Genomic DNA, 21,171 nt, shown 5'->3' with positions numbered 1-21,171 from the left:
GAAAATTTTGGAAAACTTGCTGCATAACACCCATAAACCTGAGAGCAAAATTCCAAGTAATCATATTTATTTGGAAGGGGCTGAAGCAGAGGGAGTTTGGGGAAGTTTATGGAAGGCAGATCTAAAAAAACAATATGCATTTTTAGCACAGAGGAGAACTGTAGAAATTAGCTGAATTTTCAGGAGGGATTTCGAAAAGCAGCATTCTGCCAGGGGGTGAATAACTGCTCTGACATCAAGAGCAGAGAACTGCTCGGGGATGTGCTAACGTAGCTGCTTTCCTGGGAAAGGTTATGAACCATACTCCGTCTGGGGCACGGTTCAGTAGCTGTAGCAGACAAGTATGAACCCGGTCGTAAAAGGAAAACGACTTTGACTCACAGAATGAGATCTTTGGGAGTCTGTGGCCGCTCTGCAGTGCCCTGTGAGGGGGCACGGAGGGCACGGGGCTGGCGGCGGGGCAGCGGCGCGGAGCGGGTGCGGTCCCCGCAGGGGCCGTGCGGCATCGCCCGCATCCCGCGGCATCGCTGCGGTTCCGCGACTGCGGCACGGCCAAGTCCGGGCTCGGGGAGACACCGACGGCTCCAGAGGAAGGGAACTCAATGATCTCAGGGTCTTTTCCAATCGAATTGATTCTGTAAAGTGTCTCTGTGCTGAGCGTCCGGGAGGCAGGGACGGGCGGCGGGGAGCGGAGGGCAGCGCAGGGGCGGCACATGGGATGACAGAGGGGGGACAACAGAGGGAGGGCAGTGCGGGCAGTGTAGAGCCGCGGGACGGGGCCGTGGGATGCTCCCCTCGCCGCCCACCCCTTCCTGCGGGCCGGGGCGGTGCTGCCCAGGTGGCGGGGCCCGGCCGCTCCTCCCGCCCGGCTCGAGTTACCTGGGCGGGCCGGCCCGGCCCGGCCCGGCCCCGCACGCCTCCCTTCCCGGCTGGTCCGGCCCCTCGACGGGAAGTGGGAGCGAGGGGCCGCGCTGGGGCGGCCGAGCCATGGCTGTGCCCGCAGCAGCTCCGCTGCCCTGCCCGCTCCTCCTCGGAGTGTGCTGGGTGCTGGCCGCGGGGACGGCGGCAGGTAGGAACGGGAAGGGCTGCCGGGGAAAGGGTGCCGAGAAAGGGATGCCGGGGAAGGGGTGCCGGGGAAGGGGAGCCGGGGAAGGGGAGCCAGGGAAGGGGTGCCGGGGAAAGGCTGCCGGGGAAAGGCTGCCGGGGAAGGGGTGCCGGGGAAGGGGAGCCGGGGAAGGGGAGCCAGGGAAGGGGTGCCGGGGAAAGGCTGCCGGGGAAAGGCTGCCGGGGAAAGGCTGCCGGGGAAAGGCTGCCGGGGAAGGGGAGCCGGGGAAGGGGTGCCGGGGAAAGGCTGCCGGGGAAAGGCTGCCAGGGAAGGGGTGCCGGGGAAAGGCTGCCGGGGAAAGGCTGTCGGGGAAGGGGAGCCGGGGAAGGGGTGCCGGGGAAAGGCTGCCGGGAAAAGGCTGCCGAGAAAGGCTGTCGGGGAAGGGGAGCCGGGGAAGGGGTGCCGGGGAAGGGCTGCCAGCTGCGCTCCGTGTCTGCAGGCGCGGTGCTGGTGCTGGAGCGGCCGCTCCGGGCTCTCCCCTATCGCGGTTCGGGCAGCTCGGCCGTGGCTCCGCGCACACGCGGGCATGGATGTAAGGGAAATGCTTTCATTTTGTAGTAGAAATCGCCCGAAGCTCGTCAGCCGTGTGCGAGGCAGCGCCGGCTGCGCGCCCTGCCCTGCCGCTTGCCGGGAGTGGGGATGGTGAAAATCTGCTCTCCTCTTTCAGCAAGACAGCTCTTAACAGGATCGGCACAAATGTTTTAAGCTCTATCCTCGTTTCCCGAGACTGTTTCTGCCTTAAAACCCCAAGCAGGTCCCTCGCTCTTCTCCCGGTGCCCGTGTCTTGCGGCGGTGCGGGAGCGGCTCCGCCGGGCTCGGACATGCAGAGCCTCCCTCGCCCTCTGTCTTCGCTCTTCCTTTAGTATTCCCGATTTTGGAAGCACGAATGTTTAGTTTTATGAAAGATGCCTGCATGTCTGTGAGGACTTTATAAGGACCCGGCCTTGAAGCTTTACTCTCTGTTCATGTTATCCAGAAACCCAGCTGCAGACATTATTGTTATGTCTGCAATTCAGTTTATCACTATGAAATCAACTTTCAGAAAATGCAGGAGGACAAAAATGTGATGAGTTTTTTACTACTTTGCAACACTCACATGGTACTTGATGGAAAAGATTTACTGATGTTTCCTCGTTAGGGCTTTTAGAAATAATACGTTTTCTATGCTTCACCTAATCTCTTCTGGCTACTGCTATGATTTTTTTCTTAGAAGCACCATCGTGGTTTTGCATTTTAAGAGCGAAATAATGGCTTGCCTACATTTTGTAGTTGGTCATTCAGTTGTTCTGCAAGATTGCTACAGAAATTTTAATAAGAGCATGAGACTGTATTTTACACAGACAGAAGTATGAGATTGGCCTAACCTATGAATAAAAGCTAAATTAAAAACATTAAAACACAAGCTTCAGAATTCTGTAGATCAATTGAAAACCTACTAGATTAAAACTTTTTATAACAATACAATTTAATAATTAATTTATAAACTGTGAATAGTAGCACTTCTTTGTGTGGCAATTAATCTGCAAACTTAAGCATAATGGCTTCTAATCAAACCTATTACAAGAAAATGTTTAGAACTTCAGAATAGCTATCGGGGATGATATTTTTAAAATGATTTGTGGCTGTTGTAGGTAAAAGTTCAATCATGACAAGATGGAATGCTTGGAACTGTGTACTCTTGTTGAAAAACTTTTTTTTTTTTACATGATCAAGAAGACACAGTATTTACAAACTTAATGCCCCACAGCTGTTCTTTTAGCCCATCCTAAGTTTTTGTTAGTGGAAAGTGTAATAGGCAAAGATGGGTTTGCTACATTCAGTTTTCTCACTGGAGACTATATTTTTCTAAGAACAAAAATGTCTCTTTTCTGCTCTAACAAAAAATCCCAAAGATTTTAAGTATTCAAACAAATTAAATATATTCAGACTAAATCAGTAAATCTTTGTAATTATTTTCATTATCTGTGCAAGCATCCATTATCTGTGCATACACATGGATGGTAATGGTGCCTGATCTCTACCATTACCTGTCCTTGAATTATGCAAAGGACTGAGAGAGCTCCAGAAGTTTGATGAATTCCCTTCAAGATTTGGCTGCTGTGGCTTTTGGGAAATGTAAGATAATGATGTCATGGATGCTTTGAGCAGAACTCTTGCTCAAGGAAGCTCTTTTGCTTCTCTATCTTCCCTCTTCCTTGTGCTAGCAGAAGGAAATGGGGCAGCACTGTGACCTGGATGGGAAAACTGATCTTGATGGAATTATTCTGCCCTTTTCCTATGTGCTCTCTTGAATGTTGGGATGGGTTGAGCTTGGTTCCAGGGGACAGCAAGACCTGCAGCACTCGCTGATATCTGTCTGAAGTGTTTGTGAAACCACTGGGTGATGAGGGTACGCTCTGCCCGCAGACAAGCAAGTGGTGGTGCCTCAGTGATGACAGCCTGAGAAACAGTCTCGTTTGGCTTCTGGTTCAGCAGATAAATATTATCATTTATCATCATAAATATTAGAGTAGCCCTTTAAAAAAACAAAATCAACTTTCACTTTCTTAGGGAATTCCCTTGGTTACAGTTTCTAGAATCAATGTCTGATACATACTTTACTTTTTCCTGGAAGTTTGCCATTTTCTGTCATATTTCCCTTCTTTGTTTTCTAATATGACCTTCAAGCTGTTGTGATAGTTCTTGAGTAGGCATTGACTCAGTGCACAAGATCAGGAGCAGTCAATGCACAAATGGATTTATTGCTGTGACCGAGTCGTGGCCCTGCTCTGCTTCTCACTGGCTTTTGGGGAGGTTAAAAAATGTACCACTGAAGTGTGTCAGCAGTGAATCACCACTCGTCCCACACTGGTTTTGTTCACTGTGCTGGAACATAGCATTGTATTTTTAATAGGTAATTGAGAAAGTGGTGTGGTTTCCTTGTTTTTTAACATTCTTGCATTTGCAGTCTTTGCTTAAATTGTGTTTCTAACATACAGCTTTTTGCAAGATGTAATCACTTGTCTTTTTAATGATTTCTCTTTAAAACTATGCTGATGGATAACTTTTGGGGAGAACAAAGCATTAATTGCTCCGTAAAATGTATATATTGTTTTTACTAAAGTTTCAGCACATAATTCATCCTCCCACAACATGCAAAAGCTTAAGTACCACAACCACTGCATTGCTGAAGGCTACAATTTCTTAAAAATTACTTTTCAGTTAATTTGTGCATATTTAAATTATTAATGAGTTGAGGTAACAAGAATAATAGAAACACTTTAGTGGGCAGTACCTGATACCAAATATGAGCTGACAAATTTGTCAGATTTGTGCTCTTTTCTGTCTGAGTTAAAAATCCACCTGTATTACTAATGGTAAAGTGTGAGTCAATAGGATTGTTACACTGGTAACTCCTTTCTTCCAGGAGCAAAAATTCTTCCATCTCCATCCAACTTGACCTATTCATTTATCCATATCTGTACTCTGAACTGGACATGGAACCCCCCAGAGAACATCAGTAGTAGCTGCAACTTGGAGTATTCCAGTGACATCATCATCAATGGGGTTCCTGAGGACAGAAAAGTGAGTACATCACCTCTTTAAACTCTGTTTCAGTAAATGTCTTAATGCTATAAAACTCCGTGTGGGAGAGCATATACACATATATAAATACAATTTTAATGTAGCATTTCGTTCTTATCATGGGATCAAAACCTCAAAAATGAATCATACCAGCATAAGGGATCTTCAGAAAAATCTGTCTGTTGCTCTCTGATAACTGAGTGCTGATGATAACACAGACGTACTGTAATAATAATGGGAAAAGTCTCGTTTCAGTCTTTGCTTATGCAGCTTTCTAGAAAAAATAGACACATGGCAGTCTACATCCTTAAGAGTTAAATGGGAATTTGCAAAGGCTTTTCTCCTTTACTTTGAACTCAGTTTAAAGATGTGCAGATTTAGCTGTGGTTTGACAACATTGCATCTTTTGGAGGTAATGCCAAGAATTAACATTACCCCATTTACCCTCTGTCTGCAATTACAGTTATTTATGGCGGGGTTGTGTTTTGAAGATAACATGGAGCATGTTTGTTGCCTGGAACAGAAGTCATATAACTCATTTGTTTTGGACTTTCGTTTTCTGTGTTAGAAGGTTTGCAGCCCAGGTGTGCTCCTTGCTGTGGATTAGCTGCTATTTGTTCGGGGAATTGCCATGGTGCCCATTGCTATGGGCTGTAGGACAAGCATGTTTACAATTTATTGCCAGTAAGAAAATAAATCCGTAATTTCAAACCCCAGGAATTTGGAGCCTTTGGTAGATGCCAGCTGTGAGGGAGGCAGTGCTGCTGTTTCAGATACGGTTACAATGGTTCCGATGCCTCTTGAGAAAGTCCTTTGTTGTTGAGCCTTGTTATGATCTTACAGCCTGATGCTTACAATGGCCTCTTCATGCTAACAACCGTATTTTTTCTCACAGCTCCAGGATATCCTGGACATGAGTAGGGATGTGGTTTGGCAGTTTGGATGGAGCATTGAGCAATATGCTCTAGTGGAAGGCACGAACCCACGGCGTGGGGCTTGAAACCAGATGATCTTTAAACTCCTTTCTAGGCCAAACTGTTTTATGATTCTGTGACTCTGGTTTTGCAAACAGCTGAGCTGATTTAATGTCACTATTAAAAGGGTGATGTTTCATTTTGACACTAATGATCTCTAATAATCTTCATTGGACCTTTAGATAAACCAGCTGAACCTGCTAACACAGCAGAAACCTATTTACCTATTTTGACTGATTCATTAATAAATGAACAAGTAGAAAGTTTCCTTGGTTAAAGAGCTGAATGGGTTTGTGGAAGTATCTAACAGACACTAAGGTCATCAACAATGAAATAACTGAGCGTCAGTACTTTCACAGGACAGGATGAAACAAACTGTACATCTTGCTGCATCTTTTTGCCCATAGAACCTGTTGGAGGTTGGGATTTTTTTATTTTTTAAGGAACTTTTCTCCCATTTGTTGTTACGAGATGCTAACAACTGGTACTTGAGAGAGCCAAAAGAAGGGGCCAGGGTGGGGTGAAGGCGTGCAGCTGGCTGCAGCCCCTTAGCTGGGGCTTTTCTCTTGGGAAGGGCAGAGATAGTTCAACATTTTGGCTGGGAAGTGAGGGGCCGGGAGTTGCTGTGGGAAGAATTCACCACCACTGAGGAATCCTGTCTCCCACTATTTTCTCGTGCTGTGAGTGAGGCCATTGAACTGGGACCTTATTGACACCTGATCTCACTGGAAGGGACCCTCACCATCTACTCGGGTGCCTCAGGGAGAACCCGGGGCCCTGAGCCCCTTCCCCCTCCGAGGAGCCTCTCCCGGCCGTGTTTGGGAGCCGGGCTGCCGCTGCCCAGCCCCGCCGTTCCTCTGCCACTGCTCCGGGCTTTTCACTACAGTGGAACCCCACAGCCCCTGCCTACCCGGACACCCCACGGCTCCTGCTGCAGCTGAGGAGTTTCTGCCACATTTCGTTTGCCACCCCGGGGTGTGCCCGTCTCTGCGGTGCCAGCTCCGCTCCGAGCTTCTGCCGCAGCCCATTTCACCATCCAGCCCGGCCGCCATCACCGCCTGAGGGAGCCGCGGCCGCGCCACAGCGCCCCCTGCAGGCGCGGGGGAATCCTGGCAGCGCCTGCCCGGCCGGGAGCCAGCAGCGCCCCTGGCGGCCGGGAGCGGAACTGCAGCCAAGGGGAAGGTGCCGCAGCCCAGAGCGGCTGGGGCTGGCTTTGGCTTCTGCTCCTCGGGGCTGCCGCGCCCGCTGCTGCCTTGCCTTGCTTTACATACACACACTGGGAAACAACTGCTGCTCCTGTCCCGTAACTGTGCCTGAAAGCCCCGTCATTTCAAAGTTATAATAATTCAGAGGGAAGGAGATGATATTTTCCATTCCAAGGGAGGTTACCGCCTTCCTTCTCAGATGCCTGTCTTTTAAACCCAGACAAACCTAATCCACATGTTTGTTTGATTTCTTTGCTGTCTTATTAGTGCCAATATTTATTAATTTACGTTTGAGTGGTTACAGCATTTTTTGGCCATAACAAAGATATTTGTTTTGTATCCAGTTTCCAGTTAACTAAAAGGCATCCTCCTAGGCCACAAAAGATGCTCAAGACTGACTGTGTGATAAAAGGGTGAGCCTTTTTCTCACACAAACATTCTCTAAATGGAAGATCCTGAGCTATTTGGCCTTGATGTGGTGTCACTACTTTTAATAGCCATTTATGGGTTTGTTTTGGTAGGTTTTTCTTTTGCTCCTTAAATTGTCCAAACTCTCTCGCTGCTTTTTGGTTGTGTCTTCAAATGTTCTTCATCTTGTTGGCCATGCCCTCATGTGCACACACACAGAAGGGTGAAGGTCAGATCTGTAAGTGCCTGTTTATGCAGCTGTAGTATAAACATGCTTATTTTGCATTATCCATGAAGACTTATTCTAGGATCATTTCCCCCCATGTTATACTTATTTCTTGATCTTTGTGTAGCCTTTGCTTATGACTGTAGGTCACAGGGGTAGGAGTAGCTTTTCTTTGTGAGTTCTGACTGTACCTGAGAAAGAAAAAGCAAAGCTAAGTGATGCTGAGGCTTCCCAAATAATCAGATGCTTGTTTCCTTTGACTTTGAGCTGTAGTCTTTTAGAAGGGCTGTAATACATCCTTACACTGGCAGGAATTGCTGTGTGTCTGAGATGGCATGACAAATGTTTTGGTTTTCTTCCCCCCATCTAAACTCAGAAATGGGGTAAGGACCTCTTCCGTGTGACGGATGTGCACTTGAATGAGGAAATGCACCTCAGAGTGAGAAGTGAATGCAAGAATGACACCACGAGTGAGCCCAGCCCCTGGGTGGAGACCTCCCTTCTGCCAAAAGGTAACACCAGCAGTGACCAGACCCCTCTGGACCAGAGGAGACATGGCTTTTTCTCTGCTCTTTTGACAAGAAATCATAAAATACATCACAGAGAAATACCAGACACAAGGGCTGGTTTTATTGATAGAACTTAAACAGAATGATTATACCAACTTTAAACACAACTGGGGTCTTCTGATGCTTAAAGTCTTCTGGGTAAGACTGTAAAATTGAAGAACTCCTGCAAAACAGCAGTGTGGTACCTGTTATTTCTCTTCTTCCTGCTGTGGTGGCTGTGGGATAAGAGATAGCTTAGACTCCATTAAGCCTGCTGCCTTCATGACTAACATCTAAGTCAGTTTATTTTGTATGATTTTTCTGTATAAACAGAAGTCCATAAAATAACCCTCCAATTGTCTATGTAGGAAGGAGGAATGCAGCAAATTTAACATTTAGCTTGTTGAATAAATTACTTAATTACTTAAATAGTTGTAATAGGATTCTGTCTTTTTCAGAAGAGATGAGTGGGGTCTACAAAGCATAGAAAAATGAATAGAGAAAAAGTATTTTTTGTTTCTTGGCATGCAGATACAAGGAGTCCACAGCAAAATTGTTAGGAAGCAGACTTTGAGGAGTAATGTATTTTGCTGAATGCTTGAAGTTTGGATGTACAGCAAGAAAATGAGCCTCTTGCCTTAAAGTCTGTCTTAACCCAGGAGCATGACTTGATGTGGATGAAAACCACATGTGGCTGGGGGAATCAGACACCTTATCAAGCCTGTGTCTGTGTCTTCCAAAAGGGTTCTGGAAAATCAGGGAAGCAGACCATTAGGACTGCATGTACTAAACAGACTGGGGCTTTTAAAGGTCTGTTTGCAGATGAAATATTTGTATATATTTCTTGGAACAGGAAAACCTGTTTCATTTGCCTGTACTCTTAGCTGGTGCTTCAGGGAGAATGCCAGCTCGGACTTTCAAAATAGATCCTCATTTAACATGCACTTAGTTTTTAGTTCATGGAGATGTTGCTACTTGATACAAGGATAAAGTGTCCAATACAATGTAATACAGTGTAAAGAACTCATACAGAAATGCAAGATTAAATATGGAAGACTTTATTCTATAATTGCTCTTCCTGGGCAATCCATTGACCTATTCACAATTGCTAGGTGCTCATTTGTATTGATGTGACTTGAATTCCCATATGTTAAATTTTAATGTCTAAAGGTATACGGGTCCAAATTAAAAAGTCAACTTACCTAGTGTTGCTCTTGTCAGCATTTAAGACTCAGAGGTATTGCCATACTCAGAATACCAAGAAACTACTACTATATCTGGAGAAGGTAAAAATAGTCAGCCTTTAATTATGGTTGACATTGATGGCTGTAATAGCATTTAGCTGTTATATTTTTCCGTGTAATTACCAGCTACTCTGACTTATTTTTAAAGTACCTGTAGATTAATAGAAATAAATATTTTCCTGACTCAATACCTTGTCCTTAGCATCTGGTAACTCTAAGTAGCAATTCAGCCATGGTGAACACTGGGATTTTTGGCTGGGATTGGCTTGCCTCTAGAAACTACTCTGCTGAGATTTCATCCATTGCAAGCTCTGAACAGCTGGAATTCATAATCTGTCGTGCTGAACAGGCAGTGTAGTCTGAGAGGTAACCAATCCATTTGTGCTTTCCAGTTTGTTATGTAAAATGAAGTGTTTTACTTCTGGAAACAATGGAGAAAACTTGGACAAAATAAATCTTAGAGAACATTTCCAACTTGTCTTGCAGGTATTCCGGGTACTGCTGCTGTTGACTTGAGCTGTGTTTGGCACAATTTGGAGTACATGGCTTGTACCTGGCGTCCTGGGGAGAATGCAAGCAGTGACACCAACTACACTTTGTTCTACTGGTCTGTAGGAGATTTATATTCCCAGCTCTAAAGTGCTCCAGGACTAATCTTTAGTTTTATGTGACACATTCCACTTGTATGCTTCCTGTTGCTTTGAAAGTTCCCAGGGTGTTGTGTCCAAGTTACTGCTCAGTCCTGTCCAGCAGCAAACTTCACCACTGAAGGGGCCAGAAGCCGCTACAGGGAAGTTAATATAACTACTTTGAGTCTGCTTCTGTAGCCCATATTAACATAGATGCTATTGCTTTCTATATTTGTCTGATTGGGCACTTGATTCAAGGAGGGAATAATTAAGAACTAAGCTAGACCAATGTATTAATTGCTTTCTTTGCAGTCTAACAAAATGGGCTGTTTAAGTTAGGATCACTCACTAAGGTGTGTGTCAGTTCATAAACCATTGGGAAATGGTATGAAAGCATTAATAACTCTCAGTAGTACTTCTGTTTGTATCTTCAATATTGTAAATAACTGATTCACCTTTAAAACTATTTTTATCATTATCAGCCCTGCTGGCTAGTGGACAGCCATAAATGGTGTCTTGTTCCAAAGGAACAGACTTGTGTGAGCCAGCTCTTGGCATTGATAGCTGTACATGCTAGTCTATGCATACTTCTGCACCCTGATGGGGCTTGTGAAATGCCAGATTGCATTTGCTTCTGTAGAAATAGTGGAGTAGTTTTAAATCAGCTTTCTGATTTTTTCTTTTTTGAGCTGGCTACATAAACCTTTTGCTCCTCCAGTGGCAGTCTCACAGGCCAGCTGCTCTATTCAGGGCACTTGGGCAACAAACAGCAGAAAACTTGCTGCTTTTGTTAAATGTGGGGGGACTACTTGTTCCCTGTCTAGACTGCTACTCAAACTTTTTGTTTCTTACAAGAGAAGGACCAAAGCAGGGTTGAAGATCTGAATTTCTGGGTATAGGGATACTTACTGGAATAATGCTTTAGATTTGAGCTATATATTTTCAACCTGCCCTTAATTTTAATGGAAGATGTAGCTGAGGTGAGTTCGAAATGCTTTAATTCATGCTGCTTTGAAAGAATAATAATCTTTTAGATTTTAAAGCCAAAAGATAAGAAAGCATTTCAATTTTAGACTGAAAGATACATTTTCCACAATGGCAGTGAGGTGGGGGTTTTTGATTTCCTTGGGAGAAAGGGCTACTGGTGTATTTTCATTGAGCTTGGGCAACAAAGAGAAACAAGGAAGAAGCTTGTCTTCCTAACTTCTCTATTATTGGAAGGGAATACTGACATTTTGAAAAGCAAATTTCAGGTAAATAGGTGAAGCTCAACTGTCTCAAGTGTTGTGATATTTGAGGCAGAGCTAAAGGAGATTGATCAGCTCATTCTATCACAAAGGTGAAATTCTGTTGACAAGAAGTGGTTCAAATTAGTTTATTTTCTAAATATTCTTTACTCCTTGGAATTGTTCTCCCATGTGGAAAATGTGAACAAAGCTGACAGCAGTTGTTCTCTTTGATATATAGCAAACCCAGCTCCCTTTCTGCTCCTTGAAACTCTTCACAAAAACAGTGCTCTTTTAAAAGTTTGAGATAAATTAGAGGGTTTTTTGCTTAGCATTATTTTTTAAAATGCTATAAAATAGCTTTAATGCAATATCTGTCTAGAATCTGTAACACACATACATCAACAAGCCTTGCTGTCCTTTTCTTCTGAAGTTTACAAGAATAATTTTATTCCTCTAGGTTTGATGGCTTGGAAAACCCTAAGAAGTGTAGCAACTACTCTGTAAACCAGGGAATCTTTGAATGCATTTTCAATCTTACCTTCCCAAAAGTCACCAGTAATTACCCTGCTATAAGTATTTTGATTAGAGATGATTCTGAAGAAATTAGGCCTGTGTGTGCAAGTAAAAATCCTACCACCCTTGGTAAGTTTAACACCACATTATAAAAATATAAGTAAAATAAGAAGTTTGGTAGTATATTGTTGTGTTTGAGAACTTTCACCTCATAAAGTATGGACAAGACAATGAGATTAGATGCTTCCTACTTCTACTGATCTTTGATTTGAAATTATGTAAACAAGAGTTTGTTTTTTGCAGGGATTTGGGTGGGGAGGAATAATTTTCTATTAACTTCTACTCTTACTCTTTAGTTGGATTTACTCTTTTTTTTGTCTTACTGGTGCTTTTTCCTCTTCTTAATGTGGTGTAAGTGTAATATTCTTCAATAGAGCACTGAACAATTTTTGTAAGCAGTGAAATAAACTTTTTAACTAATTTTTCCATTTTGCCTTTCAGTAAAACCTGCCACACCAAGACTATTGACATTGTCAAAGACTAATGACAGAATTGATGTAAAATGGAGTTCATCGGAAACTTTTCCAAAAAATTGCTTACACTATGAAGTTAAATGTTGCAATGGTGATTCAGACAGTGTTTGGACAGTAAGTTTTCATTACTCATTTTTTTTTTTCTGTGAATCCTTTATAATATTTGCAGTTGAAAATGAACAGCTGCATGTGAATGGGGCAGGTGCCAGACCTGGAAGTGCTGTGTGAATATAGGATTTTTCTCTCATACTGTAGGTTTATGTTAGTGAAAGCTGTACATCAAAACTCATGCAAGTCTTCTGAATCCTTCCCATCATTTGTTAGGGCAATTTCTTAGTGTGTGAGAACAGTGTGATAAAGAAGGATTTACTAAACTATCAGGAAATGGTGCCTGTATGCTGCTCAGGCATATGGGCTTTGATGTCTTGGTGTTGGCTTTTCCTGCTGCTGGTCTGTGTGGTCTTGTGGCAGCTTTGGTCTTGAATGCTGTGACCTGATTGCCCTCAATAAAAATCAACTGCTGGTGCACACAGGAACAGAGACTCTCATACAGAAAAGCAAGGGGGATAAATACTAAGGATGGAGGGGAAGAAAGAAGTGGGCAACCTCAGATACACTGATTTTAGTGTACATACAAAAAGCATTGAGTTCTGTGTCTGACATACTCACACTGTATGTCCATAGCCAAACTGAACGTACTGTTTGATCAGAATGGTAAAAACAGAGTGATAAATTTCAAAGTGAATGGCAGTCTTCTCCTGTGGAGCATGTTGTTTATTCTACCCCAAACTCAAATGCTAGCAACAGTCCCCAGGAAACTGGAAATTTGGATTAAAAAAATAAGTGCAGTTAGATCCTATCTAGTGTGTGCTCTTCTCTGTAGATGTGTCACAGAACACTTTGGTATAGTCAAAGTTATGCTGTCCTGAGAAGAAGGCAAGGGAGGGTAAATCACAGATATTTCTCAGAAGAAGGAGAAAAAAAAATTTAAAAAGGCACTGTTCCAAATGCTGTCTTAGTTTAATCATTGATGACAAATGCTGCATGATAGATGTAGCAGTGAATGAGATTAAATCTTAGCTTGGAATGTGCATTTAGGCACTCTGTACTTGTTAAATGCCACTACATCCTATTGTAATGATGTTTCATAGTCATAAAAAGTTCTTCCATCAAAACATTCAGAATACATTAGCTGCACAATGTAAATAGGCTTGGAAGTGACTGAGAATATGTTGGTAATTGAACAAAGCAAACTACCTTTTCTTTTTTGCCTTAGTCTGAAATAAATTCTGTGTCAATTCCTGGCATTGATGCTAACAGCAAGTACACCTTCAAAGTGAGAGCAAAAGCAAAGCGTGAGTGTTACAACAGCGATTTCCATAGTGACTGGAGTGAAGAAAAGAGCATTGGTGAGAGCACTTGTCCCTGCATAGCATTGCACTTTTCTTTTGTAAGGCATCTAATACCTTTTTGTCTGCTAAATAAATGGGAGTCAAAGATCATCTTATGTACCTGTTGAATTGTGAGTGAAAAGAGGGCAGAAGAGCCCTAATCCTTCAACAGCACCACCAGTCCCAGCCTGTGCTGCTGTATCTATTGATAGTGGTGCCATTTGTGTAGCTATGCAATATCCAGTGTAGCAAATTTTTCAGTCCTGAGTCTTGCTTATTTACATTTCCTTGCCAAACACATCTACATTATAATCCTGTCTTTGAAAAACAACCTGTCCTTGCCTACAAAAGTGCTAGTGTACTTGAAAAAGCTCTGAATCTGTGAATAAATTAGAGAATTAACTATTTTGTTGTCATTATTCCTAAAAAAATCTCTCAAAACATCCCTAAGTTTCTACAATTTCTGTTTTCCAGGTGAGAAGAGGGACTCTACAATCTATGTTGTTCTAATAATTACCATTCCATTAATAGTAGCAGTATCTACAATAATTCTACTAGTTTATCTAAAAAGGTAAATAATGATCTCCCTACATTTGCTGCTGTCTTTGTCAAGAGTGAGTTATTCAGAATCTGTGTCAATGCTCCCCTTTCCTTTTGTTTCGGGGAGTAAAAATAAGAAATGGGTACAGTTGTACAGAGAATGAAGGCTGGCCAGTGATGACAAAGCTGACTCCACAAATTTTCTTGACTGTACCCAAACATGATCTTGACATTTTTAAATGATTTTGTGATTTTAAAGTAATTTTTAAATTAATATATCGTTCATCTAAATGTTTTCTTTTTATCTTCATGAAGGCTGAAGATACTAATTCTTCCTCCAATTCCGGACCCAAGAGAAATTCTCAAGCGTATGTTTGGAGAGCAGAACGAGGATTCCCCGGTAAGTAAGAAGCTGTTGGGCCAACGAATCTATTGAACTGGGATCTCTAGGTTTGCAGTTTTCTTTTTGCAATGTCTGTGTTATAACTAACTGTGTGTATCATATGAAGATTAAATATTTACAATACTAGGGATTGTTCAGAAACCATTACCCAAAACTCAGATTTCCCCCACCCCCAACCTGTATGTACTTTCCTAGTTAGATTAGCAGAATTGCACTACTCCACACTGCTAGTCTGACCTGCTCTTGGCCGCACTGGAGCTCCGGGCTAGCTCTACGGTGCCACTCCGGCACGGGCAGTCGCCAGGAGTGGGGAACTGCAGGGGAAAGGCGATCCCACTGCAGAACCTTCGGAGCACCGAATCCTGCCAGGCTCTGCCAAATCAGGCGTTGTGGGTGGTGGCAAAAGGAAGGAGGAGACTCACTTGGCTGTACTTCCCAGGAACAGGTTTATTCGGGAGAGGGGATGAGCACAAGGGTCTGGCTCGGGAGAAATCAGGACCAAAGAGAGCCCCGAGCACCTCTGTGCATGGGGTTTTACCTCAGGGGCGGGCACAGTCCAGGGTCCAATGGGAGCTCATGGTGGGAGGGGTAAGGGGAGGAGGTTACAATGTCAGGGACCAATGGGGATACAGAGAAGGCGGGAACATAACATAACAACCAATAACATGTTGAGGAAGGGATGATGTACATGGAAGGAGCTGGAAGGAGAGGTGGGGTTTATGATGATGGATGGGGAGATGGGGCAGGGTAAAGGTGATTGACGGGGAACATTCAGGAAAACTGGGAGGAGTTTACATAACAGACAAATGGAACCAACCAAAGCAGTAAATGGGGGAGGACCAGGAACCTACCAGACAAAACATTAACAATTTTAACAGAACTGAATTAACATACTACAGCACTAGTCCCTTAAATTTGTTTCAGGTTGGGGTTTTTGGGTTGGCAGTTTTCTGATTGTCAGGCTTCTTTTGCTGTGTGGGTTTTGGTTTGAGGATGTTTATTTTTGCAACTCCATTAAGTGACTTCTACTGAACATTAATGTCTTTTTCTGCTATTTAATCATATTTATGATGTTTAGTGAAGCAATTTGGATTTTACTTCCAGAAACAAATATTTTTAGCACTCTCACATTTATTATAGTCTGTTAGCTAGGAAGTAAATCAGACCTGTAGCTTCTTGTTGGTAAAAAAGAATGAAACAGCTATAGTTGTTCCAGGCATTGGCTGATGAAAGACTTGCAGTGGTGCCTTATTTTGGGGAAAATAAACATAATACCAATTTAGGAAACTTATTTTAAAATAAATCTCTCTCAGAAGCCGTTTATAAAAATCCTAAGAGAAGTACACTGACAAGCCCTAATTCAGACATTGACATGAGGTGGTGAATGTTGTTCTCCCAGATGGGACTCTTGGCCATAACAGTGGTAGCTGTTGAAAAGCTACTTTTGAAAGCTTTGTTGTGCTTTCAAAAGTATTTTGTTACTGCCCCAAGTAATTTTCTCTGTGTGCTCAGTGGAAACTCTACAAAGTGTGCTCAGTTTTCCATCCTCCTGCCTGAGCTTCACCCATTGGCTGTAGCTGGAAGAACCCTTAAGGTGGGGACCAACCTTCAGTTCCTCATCTCCAGAGGACACCTCTTCTGTCAGCCAGGCCTAAGCCATGGCTTTGAAAAGCACAATTTACTGCCCAGCTACCTTGGCTTTTCACCATAATACAGGGTATATGTTGTGGAACAGGAGTTTGTCTTACTGGGTTGAAAAAGCAACACTTGCCATGAGGAAATACTTTTATATTAATAATGTTGTTCCTCTCTTTCAGAGCTCTGCAAAGGATGATCCCATGAATGCTTTTGACAGGTTAATTATGGAAGAAGAAATTCATTCTTTAATTTTAACAGAAACTTCAGACAGCACTAATCTTGAAAAAGAAAACAGGTAGACTCTGCTTTATCAGTGAAAGAGAAGGAAGCAGATTCCTGCTCCGACTGTAGATGTGAAATGGTCTGTGAGACATTTGCTGGCTCTGACCTCACTGGCTCCTTCTCTGGTGCACAGAGGATGAATCACTATCAGTGGCTGTTCTTCCACCTCTGCCAGAAAGACCCATCTGATGACACCCATGTCAAGATGAGCATGCACGTAATTCCATGAGACTCCGTGTGACACGCAATTCCATGTGACTGCATTGTGGACTCCCTGTCCTGGCTTCAGCCAGCTCTGCCCTATTATTTGTCACTTGCACTTGTGTTTGTGCCTCACACCAGGCTGTCAGGGTTGGTTTGTTTTTTTTCTGTGACTTCTCTGAAGTATTTGGCTGTTTGCAGCAGGTGGGATGAGGCTGCTTTACAGTGGATGGGTCATTAGTGCTACCACGTGGAGCTGCTGCCAGGTGGGATGGCAGAGCATGGACTGTTTGTGGATAAGCCTTTGTGTGTGTGCCTGGGCTGGGCACTCTCTGGAGGGCACTTATGGACTGAGCTTCTTGTGCTTCTGCCCATCAGCTGGGGCTTGGTCAAATCCCACCAAAGAGGGTATTTTTTTATTTGAAAATGTGTATGAAAAGCCCCTCTGCTTTCCAGCTGGTGTTCAGAATATTCATAGAAAAGGCTTAGTTTTGTTATCCTGTCAATTGTCTGCCCTCAGATTCCTTGCCTTCATGGACTTCTTGGGTTAATTATACTTTGTTTAAAATGAGAAATATATATATTTTTTTATTTGTTCTGTGCAGTAGCAAGTAACTGTATTGAGTCTCACCAGACTGTGGTTCTACTTTGGCCATATTGGCCTGAAGATACCTGATTTTTAGCAGCTAAGTCACCCTGAGTCTGTCCAGCAAAAATACCAGTGTGGATGCATGAATCAAACTCATTAGTAAATATTAAACCACTGAAACCCAACTAATGCAAAGGCTTCAAGACCCATCCTTACTGCCAAACTGATGGATTTGGGGAAGAGGGGATGAAAACACCAGCCTGTTTTCTAAAGGATAAGTTTTATTCTTTCTACAGAGATGACACTCTGATTTGAGCTTCCCCTCTAAGACTTAGCAATATAAAACAAGGTGCTGATTTGACTTTTAAAAAAAACTTTCTTCTGTATTTTACCACAACAGTTTTGCAGGTATTTTTGTTGTTGTTTTGTTCATTCTTTGGTGGTTTTGTTTTGAGGGTTCTTTACCCAGCAAAGCTCAGCAGGTGTTTTCTGGCACAACTGTGACATTTTTCTGCTCTGGATTCTCAGCATTAGTGTCTGCCTTGTGCTGCAAGGGTGGTTGCAGTGGTACCTTGATTGTGCTGGAGGAAGAAGATAATGGAATGGAGAGAAAAGGATCCATGGAAGCCCTTTATGGTTAATGCTCAGGGATTTCTTGCTCCTTCCATATAAGTGTAGACATCTGAGTCATGTACATAGGCAGTCTTAGCAGACAGGGAAGAAATCTCCTGATAAACTTTCTAGGAGCAAACTTTATAGCTACTAACCTTTTGAAGTTCATCCCTGTCTTCAAACTCAGTCAAAAAAGTGAAACTAAGTGCTATATTATTAGAAGATATTGTTCTGCAAGAAGTAGAACGAATGTCACATGCCTTTTAGCTACAAATGGGCATCTTTTATGCACTTATATATTCCCTCCTTATCAATAAATCCAATTCTTTCCCCATTGCCCACTGAGCCTCTTAAATACAGTTTTTTCCAGGTCTCTTATCCTCCTTTTGTTAGTAGTAGAAAGGGGAGGAGAAATGTAGCAGAACTAGCAGACCCCCTATTAAGCATATGTCTTACCTCCAATTGGACTAAATAAACCCAACATTATAAAAATTAATAAGTGGGACAAAATAAAGCCTCAGGGATTTCAGTGAGATAAAACTCAGGTTATACAAAGTCAGCTAGTAGCACTCTCTGAAATTCCAGAGATTAAGGAATAGCATGAGGGAAAGAGTAATACATTTCTTACCAAATTCATACCCTCTGCAACATTAGTGTCATTATAATGATAATATTCCTTTAATCTACCTCATCTGGAATTTTGCTCAACACAGACCACTAGACAAACAGAAATGTATAATTTCAAGGTAAGTAAGAGTAACAGTATAATACAAAGTTTCATAGCTTTCAGCATAACAATCTAGCAAAATCAGTACTTACTCTAAATTCTTTTGACGTTTATGCTGGTGTCTGACAAAACCAAAATTTATTTGATTTTTAAAAAAACCAACAAAAAATCCCAAACAAATTTGTAAAGCCATAGTAGAAGAAAAAAAACACATGGAAGGTGTTAGGCTGAAAGAAAGATTTAAATGCAAAGGATGGTTTAGGTCCCTATAGAGGAAAGATCTGAATAACACTAGTTGGCACTTCCTCATGGATTCATTTCTTGAGCCTGTCTTTCAGTATGTAAAGTAAATGTCTGAATATACTTTCACCTTCAACATGCTTTTGTTTTTAAATAAGAGGTTTTTTAGCTTGAAATTATCCAAATTTTGCTACAATTTTTTTTCTTCATTGCAGTTACTTGATCTGTAAATTTGTTCAAAGAGTGAATAAATATGATTGAATGCTTTTCAGTGTAATGGCATGGGATTTTGTTCTTGGGTTGAGGAGATTAAACTGAGGCCAAAGAGATGGGTTTTTAATGAGAAACCATGTTTGAAGCATGCAGAACCCAAAGAAGAAAAGCTGAGTTGCTTTGCCCTCTTCCCTTTCAAGACTGAGCTCAGCCCATGCATTCATTGTGGACAGACTGCAGTGGCCATGGTTTTTGGCTGGGGAAATGGAACAGAGATGGAGCTGAGCACAAGGTTTGTGCTCTCACCCCCTCTCTGTACTTTCTGACATTGTCATGTTTTAGTGCCACAGACTTAATGAAACATCAGACTGGAATTTGAATAAAATTGCTGCAGCCTTCCCCAGTGTATCTTCAATATTTTACATCGTTTTTAGCTGCTGAGGTTATTGAAAATGCCAGTTTGCTAAACTGCTGAGACCCAAATATATTCAAGTGCCAAATAAACACATTAGTAATGGCTTTTTGGAAGGATGCAGAGAGAGAATTCTTAGTTCAGTTCAGTGAGCAGCTCATTCAAAATTAAGATATAATCCATGACATCAAAAAACAAGGCTTTCATATTTCTCTTTCACAATTCTATAGTTTTGGTGGCAATAATGACTAACAATGATTTTAATCCTCGCAAGTGACCTTTTCCTCAGTTTGATACATTCTGTTAAGTAAGCTAAGCTTTCTGTATTTGGCATCAGTGAGAAATTGAACAATTGATTTTTTTTTTTTTTTTGGTTTTTTTTTGTTAAGGAATGACAGTTGGAAGAATTTCTAGAGGAACACACTGAAGTGTAAGCCATAGTGTTTCAGTGCTTACTGGGTAGAACTATTCACAGGTTGGGTATTTCCATTCACTGGAAAGTATTCAATAAACTTATTTCTGAGCTGGAACTTTAAATACTCAAAATTTCCTTTGGAAAGGAAATGTTTGGGTTTTTTCATTATTAAAATCATGAAAAGAACAGAATAAGTTTTTTGTTTTGGAGGGTTTTACACTCACTCTGGTAAGAACAGGATGTAGGTGAGTTGGGGGGTGGAAGTCCAGATATGGTCAGGAAGTTGCAGAAACCTCCCTCCCTCCTTCTCACCCAAATACCATTGTTGGGCAGCAGCTCAGATCTACAGGACCAGGAACAGGCAAAGTGGCACTGGGAGGAGCAATTCTGCTGGGCTACTGAAGGTTCATCAAGATGATCCCCAAACACTTCCATTTTAAACAATATTTGTAAAATATGTTTTAGGGGAGCAAGCCCCACAGGTTGCATTGCCAGCTGTAGAAATGCAGCTTCTAGATAATACTGAAAATCCAAATGCAAAACCAGATTAAAATCTCTCTATTTGGATGAACTTCTTACAAGCTGTTGAGTCGAGGTGATAGCAGGAGGCTCAGATCACATGATGTAACTAAATCCGCTCTGTTACCACAGCAAAGCAATGTGGCTTTGGGTGGGTGGCAGAGGGAAGAAAAACTTTCTTTCAGATCCGGAAACTGTCTCAGGTTTGTAGCATGTAAGGGCCTGGAAGCTTGTTGATGACTTACAGGGGTTTTTTGGGGTTGTTTTTTTTCAATCTGTTTTTCCAACATGCTGGTTAGGTTAATGAAGTAGTTTCTCTTTGTTTGTAAACCTTGGGGTGTTTATCACTGAAGCACCCCTTCTATGGCCATTCTTGGATTATTACCAACTAGCTTTCTGAACATAATCATTTGATGGGGAAAGAAAATTGCTGCTGTCACCACAGAGCTGAAAATCAGCCAGTACATCCTAGCAATAGCTTCTGCTCCTTGTTTGGCTTTTGCTAAAATTCTGAAATTATTTTGATGATTCTTACACAAAGCAGCTACAAAAAGATAACTTTCCAGTTAACCAGGATTTCCAGTAATCATGTTCTTAGCCTGTTATATCAGTTTCCCTCTATTTAATTTGGCTCAAACAGCTTAATAAAATAGTTTATTTGGCTAAATGCATGATGAGATTAAAAGCTTATCAAGAAAAATGTTTTGTTAAGCTCAGGCGCTGTCACTTTTTGGAATCCCAGGCAAAATTTGCAAAGCTAGATCAAATGTTAGGAGCAGCTTGAACCAGGAGTTAAGCTAATGCTTTAAAA

The 21,171-nt window shown here is 42.3% G+C and overlaps 1 protein-coding gene across 1 annotated transcript; it reads left to right on the top strand.

Moving 5' to 3' along the window:
- The first annotated feature begins 845 nt into the window (after window positions 1-845).
- Window positions 846-19,067, top strand: IL13RA1 (interleukin 13 receptor subunit alpha 1). The gene is made up of 10 exons (XM_086850211.1): window positions 846-1,069; window positions 4,512-4,669; window positions 7,859-7,994; window positions 9,761-9,881; window positions 11,590-11,774; window positions 12,147-12,292; window positions 13,455-13,587; window positions 14,044-14,140; window positions 14,425-14,509; window positions 16,330-19,067. The coding sequence occupies exons 1-10, from the start codon at window positions 988-990 to the stop codon at window positions 16,447-16,449; spliced, it is 1,263 nt and encodes a 420-aa protein (XP_086706337.1). The 5' UTR covers window positions 846-987; the 3' UTR covers window positions 16,450-19,067.
- Window positions 19,068-21,171: the final 2,104 nt, after the last annotated feature.

The sequence above is a fragment of the Cyanistes caeruleus genome, chromosome 14 (genome assembly GCF_971803275.1).
Source record: "Cyanistes caeruleus chromosome 14, bCyaCae1.hap1.1, whole genome shotgun sequence".
Lineage (NCBI taxonomy): Eukaryota > Metazoa > Chordata > Aves > Passeriformes > Paridae > Cyanistes > Cyanistes caeruleus.
Note: the sequence above shows the minus strand (reverse complement) of the source record. Positions and strands in the feature narration are given on the sequence as shown.